The sequence below is a fragment of the Megachile rotundata genome, chromosome 9 (assembly GCF_050947335.1).
Source record: "Megachile rotundata isolate GNS110a chromosome 9, iyMegRotu1, whole genome shotgun sequence".
Classification (NCBI taxonomy): Eukaryota; Metazoa; Arthropoda; class Insecta; order Hymenoptera; family Megachilidae; genus Megachile; species Megachile rotundata.
The window spans coordinates 12,131,620-12,144,273 of record NC_134991.1 but is presented as its reverse complement, the minus strand read 5'-3'; the positions used below and the strand labels follow the sequence as shown (position 1 = coordinate 12,144,273).

General features: G+C 39.4%; 2 protein-coding genes across 4 annotated transcripts; both read left to right on the top strand.

The window, feature by feature from the left end:
• The first annotated feature begins 117 nt into the window (after positions 1 to 117).
• On the top strand, positions 118 to 3,244 carry LOC100875078 (IQ motif and ubiquitin-like domain-containing protein). Of its 2 annotated transcripts, none has more exons than XM_003705001.3 (6): positions 118 to 422; positions 647 to 874; positions 957 to 1,501; positions 1,566 to 1,766; positions 2,597 to 2,975; positions 3,067 to 3,244. In XM_003705001.3, the coding sequence occupies exons 1-6, from the start codon at positions 199 to 201 to the stop codon at positions 3,170 to 3,172; spliced, it is 1,683 nt and encodes a 560-aa protein (XP_003705049.2). In that variant the 5' UTR covers positions 118 to 198; the 3' UTR covers positions 3,173 to 3,244. The 2 variants fall into 2 exon arrangements, with proteins under 2 accessions (XP_003705049.2, XP_012144660.2); XM_012289270.2 differs by having other exon boundaries at positions 333 to 422; positions 652 to 874.
• Positions 3,245 to 7,419: 4,175 nt separating this feature from the next.
• Positions 7,420 to 11,584, top strand: LOC100881936 (IQ motif and ubiquitin-like domain-containing protein). Of its 2 annotated transcripts, XM_012289264.2 has the most exons (3): positions 7,420 to 8,812; positions 8,883 to 9,221; positions 10,010 to 11,584. In XM_012289264.2, exons 2-3 carry the CDS (start codon positions 8,899 to 8,901, stop codon positions 11,178 to 11,180), a joined length of 1,494 nt encoding a protein of 497 aa, XP_012144654.2. In that variant the 5' UTR covers positions 7,420 to 8,812; positions 8,883 to 8,898; the 3' UTR covers positions 11,181 to 11,584. The 2 variants fall into 2 exon arrangements, with proteins under 2 accessions (XP_012144654.2, XP_012144653.2); XM_012289263.2 differs by having other exon boundaries at positions 7,420 to 9,221.
• The last annotated feature ends 1,070 nt before the right edge of the window (positions 11,585 to 12,654 follow it).

Below are 12,654 nucleotides of genomic sequence, written 5' to 3'. Positions count from 1 at the left end.
TCTTATCACGCAGTTGACATGAAAGTTACACTTGACGCGCACAAACACATTCCCGAAAACAAATGAAATTAGGAGCAGATTTTGTACTCGAAATCGAACTCGCTGTACAACCTATTATTTTCTGAAGTCGAATAAAAGATTTTGTTGCTGTACCGAATAAATTATTTTTAACGAATTCGAAATCACACGAATCTCAAGATGGTTTGCTGTTCATCCTGGAAGACGGAGGATCGGAGAATAAAGAAACCGTACTTGGGCGGATGGAGGCACAAAATCACTAAATTAGAATATTTAAATGCGGAATCTCAAACGGGGCCGTTGAGGATGCCGAAAAAAAACACTTGCAGTAGAATGGTGCAATATATTGCAACGGTAGAGGTATCCACGCAGACACCGTGTCGTCATCCAACACAAATGTGGCGGTACGATATTCTACTTTGGTATCTGGGCGTCAAGAAGTTTCATTTTCTTGATGAAGCAATATCTTTCCTTATCGTTCAACTTAAAGCAAGATCTCCATAGAATCCCTCCGCGTTTTAAGATGAAGAAACCTCTGTATCTTGTTCGCGATAGAGTATCTCTTTTTAGCACGAATACCTCGCTGTCGAAACATCTTCTTTCCTTAATAATCCGTTCTTTCATTTAGACCAGATTGTTTTATATCAAGCGCGTCAGATAAATATTTGACGTCCAAACCTTATGAAACGTACGAAGAAATGATGCTGCGATTAGATTACGATGGAAAAGCGAGAATTATTCAGAGAAATTATAGATGGTACATATTGTTGAAGAACATTAGGAAATATGCTAAACAGTATCGGGAACTGGTCGAGGATTGCAGGATGTACGAGCTAGAAAAGTCGTTAATTTATAGGTACGATGTTATAATCTATTTAGGTTGCATTCTTACACCAATTCTTCAATTCTTCACCAATTTTCTTCCACGTCCTTTTCAGGAAAAGACATCAGCAACAAATTTTAAGGCGAATCAATCCAAAATCTCAATTAGACTTCGACATGTTGTACGATCTGGTCGAGAAGTGGAGACTCGATCGTCTCGAGTGCACGAAGAAACGTTTCTTCAGAGCTGCCAGAAGCGCAGAAAGTTACGTGATCTTAGACAAAACGGTAGAAATGTTCAGGGTGATCGATCAAAAGCGACAGGAAGTAAAGAGAAGATACAGGAACAAAAAACGCGTGAGATTTATCACGATTAACTGTAAACCCATTACTTGGCACGGTTACAAAGACAAGCTAGTGCAAGTGGACACTATGAGGAATCAGAAAGCACGAGAATTAAAAATGATCTACGATTCGTTGATGAAATACAACGTCACTCGAGGAGAACGTATAGAGATCCTGGCAATGCTGAAGAAATCTTTGGAAGTGCACAATTGTGTTGCTGCAATAAATCTCATTCGACATTTGGACCAGGAGTTAGCCTATTTAACGAGAGGCATGAGAGGCATGTCGCTGGATTACTTTCGGGGAAGAATACTGTGTAAGAAACATTTTATGTGCTTTAAAAGTTTAAATTGATGCAAGAATTTATTTTGATTACACAGATGATTATTTGTACTTTGTACGATCGTCACATTCCTGTTGTTGCGTTGATGATCATGAACATTTCTGCAAGAATGTGGATGATGAGAAATTACGTGAACCTGTGGAGAAGAACACGAAAGTATGTCGCAGTTGCTCGAGATTGCTACCCAGTCACAAATTCACGGTTCATGGGAGGCTGACGAAGTTGTCTACTTGTGTTGGTACAATCCCGTGTTATTTTTATTCTGATATAGGGGATTTTTGCTAAATTATTATTTATATTGTTACATAGTAGATTTCGTTGTATTGCCAAGCATTAGAATTTTAATGTGTTAAATATCCACACGTTGGATTATGACGCGCTGGATATTTATACGTTGAATTACTACGCGCTAGATATTCACACGTTGAATTACTACGCGCTAGATATTCACACACTAAGTTACTATGCATTAGAGTACCAACATGTTGTGTTGCTACGCGTTGTATCACCAAGCATTAGAATTTTAACGCGTTAGATATTCACACATTAAATTACTACGTGCTAGATATTTACACGTTGAATTACTATGCGCTAGATACTCACACGTTGAATTACTACGCGCTAGATATTTACACGTTGAATTACTACGCGCTGGATATTCGCACACTAAGTTACTTCGCGTTGTATCACCAAGCATTAGAATTTTAACGCGTTAGATATCCACACACTAAATTACTACGCGCTAGATATTTACACGTTTAATTACTACGCGCTAGATATTTACACGTTTAATTACTACGCGCTAGATATTCACACACTAAATTACTATGCGTTGGAGTACCAACATGTTGTGTTTTACTACGCGTTGTATCACCAAGCATTAGGATTTTAACGCGTTAGATATTCACTCGCTAAATTACTACACGCTAGGTATTTACACGTTGAATTACTACGCGCTAGATATTCGCACACTCAATTACTACGCGTTAGAGTATCAACACGTTGTGTTGCTACGCGTTATATCGTCAATTAAATTGTACTAAAATGATCACTAAATAATATTTTCAGATTGTACCTGGTTACGTGAACGAAACACACTACACGTGAACTACGAACCGTACATATTTCTGCTGAACTGCGTTCGGTCTCAAGAGAGAAGCAAAGAGTCCTCATCCGCGATTGCATTTGTAATGCAAAAACACGACATGTATCATTTAGTATATAACATTTGGCATACTCGTTCGATCGTGAGCGAGAATAAGGATCTTTTCGTGTTGAGAATGGTCCGATACAACGTAGACGAAGATTGGTCACCGTGGAACTGTATCCTGTTAACTGAAGAGGAGGCTGAAGTTCATTGCAAGATTAAAGATCTCTCTTCTATGTACTCGAAGCATCTACTCGAGCGAGTTCTATTGTACCATCAATTGGCGAAGAATCAGTTCAAGTACGTGCAAGCGTTCTTGCGAACATTGATAAACTGTGAGAGACTCTTTCATTGATAGACAAGAATGATGTATTGATTAAATGCGTTGCAGGTCCTTGAAGCAATTTGAAGAAGAATATCGGGAAACGTTTCATAGCATTGAGAAGAAACTGGTGTATGAACCGGCGGTCAAAGTGGACGATTATCAATTTACGTGAAATATTTTGGATTCTTTCTTTTGAGATCTGAGTAATAAATTAAGAAAATAAAAGGCTGTACTTTGATAAAAACTTGCAGAATCTCTTGCATCAAATAAACAAATTGAGTACTGATATCTCATGAAATGAAGAATGTATCAAATAGTTTTCTACTACTTTTTGAGATTTCAGTCTCGGTTCAAGAATTCACCCCTACTGGAAATAACGAACTACTCGAACAAAGTTTCTTTGGCCAACAACACTCATGATCTAGATGCAATCACGAACAATAAAAAAAGAGTTCCGCAGAATGAAAAGAAAAAATGCAGAATTTGTAGCGGAAGTAAGGTAGTTCTTTGAGGTACATAAAATCGAAAAATAATGGAGTAGAAAGTGCTTTTGACCGATCGACCAAGCAGGTTGCCATTGGCAACGCTGGATTTAAGGCTATGAGCTTTCGATTGGTGCAGAGCTTTCTCCTATATGGACTGCGTCGCATTAAAAGCTTCGTGTTCGTCCTTTTCTTGTCTCGTTGTTTCCGTTCTTTTATTTAGTTTATATATCTATAAGTCTGATACAAGAGTTATCTTAAAATGTGAAGCCTTACCGGCTCGATTTATGATCCGACATCGTGGACAGCGGTAGTTACGATAAATTTCCACGTTGACGACCAACGATTCGTCGCGACACGCTGAAACGAACGATGAATAATCGCGGGACACGTTCGATATAAACAAGAACGTTATAAAAGTAATTTATGAGGAGATAAGCGATACAGGACGAGCCGGGGCGTTTTAAAACACACGGGGTGAGTCGGAATATACAGTAGATTTGTATTTATTGCGGTTCGAGCCTTCGGGTCGTCGAGGATTTGCTTTTTTTTTATTATCGTAGCTTTTTTTGCTGTACCGTTTTGATTTGTGTCCGAATTTCCATTGGGGAAAACTTTCGGATCGTTGTTCTGTTATTGTTTCTTTTGTTTCTGTAATAGGGTTGTATATTGAGTTATGAGGCTGTAGCAACAATGTTACTATTGCAATTCGAAGGGTGAATCGAGTTAAATCGTTTCGAGTTAAATCGAGTTAAATCTCTATGGCGTTAGATTGCCATGCGTTATATCGCCATGAAATTTTCACGTTCTGTGTTGTCACGTGCTTAAATTGTTTTATGTTCGGCTCCTTTCTGTATTATTACATTTCTAAATCACCGATTTTATTATTACATATCACCATGTGATTATATCTTCATGAGAGTAAATTACCACGCAATACATCACTAAATTAGTACGTTGTATCTCCACGCGCTCTAAATTCCTGCATCTTTTGCTACCACGCATTGTATTGCCAATGCGTTCAAGTTGCTATGTATTGTATCGTCATTCACTCAATTTACCATATGTTGTATCACCACGAGTTAAAATTATTACGCATGATTCTATCGCCATGAGGGTAAATTATCACGCGACTAAATTACGTTGTATCTCCACGCGCTCTAAATTCCTGCATCTTTTGCTACCACGCGTTGTATTGCCAATGCGTTCAAGTTGCTATGTATTGTATCGTCACTCACTCAATTTACCACGTGTTGTATCACCACGAGTTAAAATTATTACGCATGATTCTATCGCCATGAGGGTAAATTATCACGCGACTAAATTACGTTGTATCTCCACGCGCTCTAAATTCCTGCATCTTTTGCTACCACGCGTTGTATTGCCAATGCGTTCAAGTTGCTATGTATTGTATCGTCACTCACTCAATTTACCACGTGTTGTATCACCACGAGTTAAAATTATTACGCATGATTCTATCGCCATGAGGGTAAATTATCACGCGACTAAATTACGTTGTATCTCCACGCGCTCTAAATTCCTGCATCTTTTGCTACCACGCGTTGTATTGCCAATGCGTTCAAGTTGCTATGTATTGTATCGTCACTCACTCAATTTACCACGTGTTGTATCACCACGAGTTAAAATTATTACGCATGATTCTATCGCCATGAGGGTAAATTATCACGCGACTAAATTACGTTGTATCTCCACGCGCTCTAAATTCCTGCATCTTTTGCTACCACGCGTAGTATTGCCAAGAGCCTAAATCATTCGTCCAAATTTCTATGTATTGTATCGTCACTCAGCCAATTTACCACGCGTTCACCACGAGTCCAAATCACAACGCACTATTACCACGCGTCCAAATAACCAATCGTATAACCAATAGAACGTTCTATTCGACGATTAATATAAACTAATTCGCGAAAAATGAAACGGAGTCGAAAAATTGGAGCTATTGAAAAAGTACTAAACTGGAAAACTAAAAGCAATCAAAATATGATATATTTCATCGATTGTGCATTGAGAGTAACAATTTCGCGCTCGATTTCGCTCGTTAACGTCATTTCAAAGACCCCGGAAATTTTTCGCGTATAAATTCAAACGAAATTTCATCGTACCGTTATCGCATCAAGCGGGGAAATATTGTTTCAGGGTATTTATATTTAAATTTGAAAAAAGGTGTTAATCCCGATAGCGGAATGATGATAAAAGCGTAGTCTCAGAGATTCTGTAGGTACATACGTTAACAGAGACGAAGCTTTTATATCGACGATTCCCTTTTTGCATTTCTTCGATGCCTCGAGCGGTTTGCTCGAACAGTTCTATATTCGGGGCGTCTTTTAGCAACCCTGTGCTTCCTTTTGCACGTTAAATAATGTATAAAAGGCGGAAAATGCTGTCTCGCGTGTGTGTCGCGTGAAAACCTTCGATGAACGAACCGTGTCTATACGTTTCATATTTCCATTATTTTTCACGGAATAATATATTATTATTTTCCGAAAGAAGATTATTTTTCAATCACGAAACAATGTAAATATCGTACGAGAGTTTAAACCCGGCGTTTCAGTTTTTTAAATATTAATTCGTCGAATTTCAATAAATCGCGAGCCGTGTTTATGATTAATATATCGACATTTTCCTGCCCGTTCAACTTATTTGCGATCGAGTTTACGCTCGCTATACATTTATTTATGATCAAATTTACGCTGTTCCGTGCTCGTTTACGATGAAATTTATGCCTCGCTGAGCGATCGCCGATATGCTACGTTTATAGCAGAATTTATGGTGCTACATGCGAACGTCGATGATTGACGCGTTAATATTTACGTGGTCTGCTTAATTACCGACAGCCAGGGCCTTCATGTTCTTTTCGATGATTAGCGCCGTTTCGAAATGAGCTTGACGTTCACTTTTGTGTCTAGCACTCAAATTCAAATGTAGTCAATGTTATGTTGGCCTCTCGGTATATTGCCGTTTCAGGACAAAAGTAATTTGGGAATTTAGATGTTTGAAAGTACTTTTCGGGATTGAAAATTTGGAATTTGGGGAATTTGGAATTGGGGACATTTGGAATTTGGGACATTTGGAATTTAGGGAAATTGGAATTTGGAATTTGGGGAATTTGGAATTTGGGGAATTTGGAATTTGGGGATTTTGGAATTGGGGGAATTTGGAATTGGGGGAATTTAGGATTTGGAGGATTTGGGATCTGGGGAATTTGGGATCTAAGCAATTTGCAATTTGGCGATTTTGGAATTTGGAGAATTTGGAATTGGAGAAATTTGGAATTTGGGGAAATCGGAATTTGGGGATTTTGGAATTGGGGGAATTTGGAATTTGGGGAATTTGGGATTGGGGAAATTTGGAATTTGGGGGATTTGGGATCTGGGTAATTTGGGATCTAGGGAATTTGGAATTTGGGTAATTTTGGATCTAGGAAATTTGGAATTTGGGGAATTTGGAATTGGGGAAATTTGGAATTGGGGGAATTTGGGATCTGGGAAATTTGGAATTTTGGGGATTTGGGATCTGGGTAATTTGGGATCTAGGGAATTTGGAATTTGGGGAATTTGGAATTTGGGGAATTTGGAATTTGGGAAATTTGGAATTTGTGGAATTTGGAATTTGTGGAATTTGGAATTTGTGGAATTTGGAATTTGGGGAATTTGGAATTTGGCGAATTTGGAATTTGTGGAATTTGGAATTTGGGGAATTTGGAATTTGGGGAATTTGGTATTTGGGGAATTTGGAATTTGGGGAATTTGGAATTTGTGGAATTTGGAATTTGGGGAATTTGGAATTTGGGGAATTTGGAATTTGTGGAATTTGGGGAATTTGGAATTTGAGGAATTTGGAATTTGGGGATTTTGGAATTTGGTGGTTTTCGAATTTGGGGATTTTGGAATTTGGGAACCTTAGAATTTGGGAATTTTGTAATTTGAAAATTTTAACTTTGGCAATTTTGGAATCTGAAAATTTCAACTTAAAAAATTTTCTAATTCAAAAATTTCAACTTTGACAATTTTAAAATACAAAAATTTCAACTCCGAATCCCTGCCCTATACCAACATTCCCAACATCCAATCCCAAATTACTACAGGTTCGTAGATTAATGAAATTCATTCAGATCGGTGCATACACATGAAATTCCGATAGTACCAGCATGATAGAAGTAGAACATGGGTGTCTTTAGCACCGCGCTGGTTTCTGTTCCCGTTGCTTTATGAGGCTGCCAACATCACGATGCTCCGTTTACATTACGTGATTTCTAATGTTGCGCGATTGCATTTACATTGGGCTACATGTCTGCTGATGGCACGTGGTTATGTTTACAATGCACCACGTGGATCGTCGTGTCATCGGCTCTTGTTTACGCTGCATCACGTGACCGTTAGTTTGCGATTCACTTGTAACTACGATTTACAGTCGCGTTTACCCAGCACACTAAATTATGGATCTCGTGTAAATTCCAGAGATACCTCGAGCTGAATATTTGCTGACAATTTTCGGTTTAGTATTAGAACAAAATGAAGAATGATAGATTTATGATGTCGTACATTGAACTGTGAATTTTGAAACGTAGAATGTCTGATAGGATTTCGTGACAGAAAAGTATTCTTAAATATCACTTATGATACATCAATTTAAAGCTTAAAGCTTACTGAAAATGACTATGTAGATGCACCTTTACGATTCTTCATACAAAATGGCTGGTGCTCCGTTAGCGTTCGCATTGCACATACGTTAAGTGGATCATTGTTGATTTTTAAACATTGAGTTTCAGTTTAAAATTCATGACAGAAAAGTATTCTTAAATACCACTTATGATGCATCAATTTAAAGCTTAAAGTTTACTGAAAATAATTGCATAAATGTTTCATTGGTTTTCTTGACATAAAATGGATAATTTTTCATTGATGCAAATAGTAGGTTACCTAACAGCTTTCTTATTATTCATCAAACAATATCCAGTTTCCACTTGTTCATATCAAATATTCCTAAAATAATTATACAGTCACATTGTACAACCTTAAGCTTCAAATTGATGTATCTACACCTTTCATTCCGACATTCAAAAATATGAAAAATAACCCCTTAATCAGCCAGCATAAGCTCCCCCGTCAAAAGTTCGTAGCTTGGCAGAATTACAAAAAGCAAGAAAAAATCTAGGTCAGAGCAATAATTAACGAAGATTCGTCTACAGCGATTCTGTGGAAAACAAGCTTATCTCGATGCCAACCGTCGGCCAATTTTGTATCCCCAAGTCCTTCTGAATTGTAAAACAACGAATGGTCCTCGGGGCGAATCCTTTAAACCGTGTCACGGTAATTTCTTTTACTACCCGCATTACCATTATTCTGTACGGTTATCCTTTCAAAGTTTTTTTCCTCGTAGGTGCGATTCCGTCATCATGGCGGTGACCGTTCGAACAGAGAGATCGAGGCCATTTCTGGGCGGCTGGAGGAGCAAAGTTACCGGGAAACTCTATTACAACGTGTACACGCAGACCGACAAAAACGAAAGGACCGCGGAGAAAAGAGCGCAGACGGAGTTTACAGTCGACAAATTTACGGACATGCAACGCGACGTGGGGTTGCAGGTGAATTTCTTTCCCGATGTTCGGGACAGGCTCTTAGAAGCCAGCAGTCATTCACGGCAATCCCCTGGATCTCGCCAGGATCCCGTCGACGAGAGGATCCTGAACAGCGTCGTAAAGATACAGAGGTTTTACAGGTGAAACAACGATGCAAGTTCAAGTAAACGTGGAAGTTGGCGAATGTTCCCCTTCATGGCCGAAGTTGGAATGTTCCATCATTATGCCCTTAATGAAACGAAGTTTTTATTTCTCCAAAGCATGGGACAACTTAACCCACAGTTATACTGATCGCGGAATTTTTTAAGCACCACTGTGTTGCGAGTGGAACAAAGTTGCCAACTAACTTTACCTGCTTGATAGCCGTTAGCTTTGCGTTAAGTTTATTAGACTAATCAGAGTTTCGGAATAGTCGAGGTTAAGTCCACAACGTACACTTTTAGCGAAATTGCCATGAAATTTCATTCGAAAAGAAATATTATTTTTTCACTGTTCTAAGAATATCAAATATTAACCCTCTGCGCTCGAGAGGTGACTCAGTCGCCATTTTCTTTAATACTGATTCTATAATATGACTCGCGTGATGTACAAATATAGTAAAACAATAGTGGAAATTATGAGTAGAGATAACCTCAAAGGACTTCATTTAACTTTTTAACTAGTAAGTTTTAAAGTTGCTGTTTGTTTATCTTCGAGTGCAAAGGGTTAAGTAAAATAGAATACCACAATAGTTCCAAATAATCCAACATCTCAAGATTCCGACATCCTAACTTGCAAAATTAAAAAATTTAAAGTCCTCGTCTCAAAATTCAGTATCTCCTCGATGTACCTCCATCCAGAACCCAGTACCCCAACTTCCACCAATAAACTTAACGAACAAAAATCGTATCGAACACCTGTCGAAACATCCGTCGAACACTGGTTACAGGTTACGGCGTGGGCAAACCGCGCCACTTCCGGTACGCGTCGGGAACACGGAAGAGCATCAAGTAGAGGAGTGGTACGATAGCCAGGATTTCGTGATACTAAACCGCACGTGGCCGAGAACGAGGACGGACTTCGAGTTGCTGTACAATCTCGTGGACCGTTGGCGAATCCATGAAACAGAGAGGGCGAGCTCGCAGCTGTTCGAGCCGGCCAGGATCGCGTTTTCCGGTCTAATCCTGTCGAAGGAGGTGGAACTATTGCGAGCGATCGACGCGATGAAAACGACGGCGAAACGAAGTAGGAAGGAGAGGACGTGCAGGAAGTTCCTGGACGAGTTGTCGAAGCCTGTTCTATGGAAGAACAACCGTGACGAACCGATCTTGGTGGATACCCTTCGGGTGCAGCGAGCTCGTTGGTTCAGGGACGCGTTCGACGAGTTGTCCAGGGAGGACGTATCGATCGGGGATCGCATAAAGACGTTGTCACGTCTCAGGAACGAGGTTGAGCCCCACACTTGCAGGACGTCCGACGAGTTGATACGTTTGCTGGACCAGGAGGTCGGTCTTCTCACTCGTAATATTCGCCGGAGTAAATTAAACTGGCTGAGAGAGCGATCGAAGATGGCCTTCCTGGAATTAGCTAGGAACTCCCTCATGAACGACTTCGAAGACTTCCGACACTCTACATTTGCTCGTAAAATCGTTTGCAGGAGCTGCAACAGATTACTGCCGGAGGAAAAATTTGTACGACGTTCTTGTTGTAATTATTGCTTGTACATGAGGATCTCTAAGGGTCCTCGGGTTGTATATGGACAGTACGAGATGTTGCTTCGAGATGTTAGACGCAGGGAAACTAAGATGAGGTGTTACAGTAGTTTGGCGTTCGTGGTTGATGAGAAACTTGTCTATCATTTGGTGAACGACATTTGGCACGGGAAGTCCGCGATCTCGGAGGATGATCGTTTGGATCAGTTGAGATTGGTGAGATTTCGGAAGGAGGAGGAATGGGCACCGTGGAATTGTCTACCATTGACCGTAAAGGAAGCCTCGCTGCATTGGAAGGTCGACGATTTGCAGAAGTTTTACGGCGCGATGATGCTGCAGAAGTTTCACACGAAGAATCTGCAGGCGAAAATTCGATTTCGGTCTATGTTCGAGTTTAGGTATAGATAGAATAGTATGCGTTCAAACCTTGCGCAATAATCGCCCAGAAAAAGTTAATGAATCGCAGAGTACTAATCGAAAAAGCAAAGCAAATCGAAATGGCGGAATAAGTTTTCAAAGGATCGTACGTAGAAGAGGGTCGAGATTAATCCGACTGTTCCTCGAGTTCTCATCAATGTTTGCATGCAAGATTGTCAAAGGAATAATTGATAGATTAACATACGTACCTGTCAGAAGAGTGTACTGGATACGGTTTCCAATTAACGGGAAAAGTGGTTCTCTTTGAGGGGTTGAGTCTCAGCATGTAACGAGAAAAGTGGTATTCTGTGAATAGAGAAGTACTATTTTTAACAAGCTGTGTATGGTTCTTGTAAGATCGATTGTTCGATATTCAATAAATCTCGTTCAATGAACGCACTGAAAAATGTGCAATTTCTATGCAACCTCACCGGGCAGTCTAACTAAACAACCGTTGCAACTCTGAAACAACCTCGTATTGTTAAATGAAAGTATTATCTCTGTGCGCGAATAACATAAAAAAGATACGGGCACCGTTAAATGAAAAAGTGTTAATAAAACGTAACAGAATGCTCGGCTTATGGGTCGTCACAGAGTCCATTACGTAAAAGGTAGCGCAACAATGGTAACTTTTATTTCGCGGAAGGTAATATCGTAACGCAAAAATGTTTCTGCTGTTTACATTCAAAAAAATCTCATTCGTGTTATATAAATTCGTTTGTTTGGAACAGGGAACAAAAATTTGGTGTTCAGCTTTTGAAACGTAGAAATATTGACAGAATTGCAGTATTTGTTAGATTTATGATCGTAGATTATTTGTTTGTTAATGGAGGTCTCATACTACTTGTTTGATCAGTGACATATTCTACTTGTCTGACCAGTGTCGTTCGTTTGCTTGAGCGTAGCATTGGTTAATACTACTTGTCTGATCGATGACATATTCTACTTGTCTGATGAGTGACATATACTACTTGTCTTACCAGTGTCATTCGTCTGCTTGAGTGTAGCAGTGGTTTATACTACTTGTCTGATCGGTGACATATTCTACTTGTCCGATCAGTGACATATATTACTTGTCTTACCAGTGTCATTCGTTTGCTTGAGCGTAGCATTGGTTTATACTACTTGTCTGATCGGTGACATATTCTACTTGTTTGATGAGTGATATATACTACTTGTCTGACCAGTGTCATTCGTCTGCTTGAGTGTAGCAGTGGTTTATAGTACTTGGCTGATCAGTGACATATTCTACTTGTCTGATGAGTGATATATACTACTTGTCTTACCAGTGTCATTCGTCTGCTTGAGTGTAGCAGTGGTTAATACTACTTGTCTGATCGATGACATATTCTACTTGTCTGATGAGTGATATATACTACTTGTCTGACCAGAGTCATTCGTCTGCTTGAGTGTAACAGTGGTTAATACTACTTGTCTGATCGGTGACATATTCTACTTGTCTGAT

What these genes read in the sequence shown, in the direction of transcription:
- LOC100875078 (XM_003705001.3), top strand. Translation starts at nt 199, where the DNA reads ATGGTTTGCTGTTCATCCTGGAAGACGGAGGATCGGAGAATAAAGAAA. An exon ending in CTTTCGGGGAAGAATACTGT is followed by an intron (nt 1,502 to 1,565) that starts GTAAGAAACATT and finishes TTGATTACACAG; the next exon opens with ATGATTATTTGTACTTTGTA. An exon ending in TTGGCGAAGAATCAGTTCAA is followed by an intron (nt 2,976 to 3,066) that starts GTACGTGCAAGC and finishes AATGCGTTGCAG; the next exon opens with GTCCTTGAAGCAATTTGAAG.
- LOC100881936 (XM_012289264.2), top strand. Translation starts at nt 8,899, where the DNA reads ATGGCGGTGACCGTTCGAACAGAGAGATCGAGGCCATTTCTGGGCGGC. An exon ending in AAGATACAGAGGTTTTACAG is followed by an intron (nt 9,222 to 10,009) that starts GTGAAACAACGA and finishes CACTGGTTACAG; the next exon opens with GTTACGGCGTGGGCAAACCG.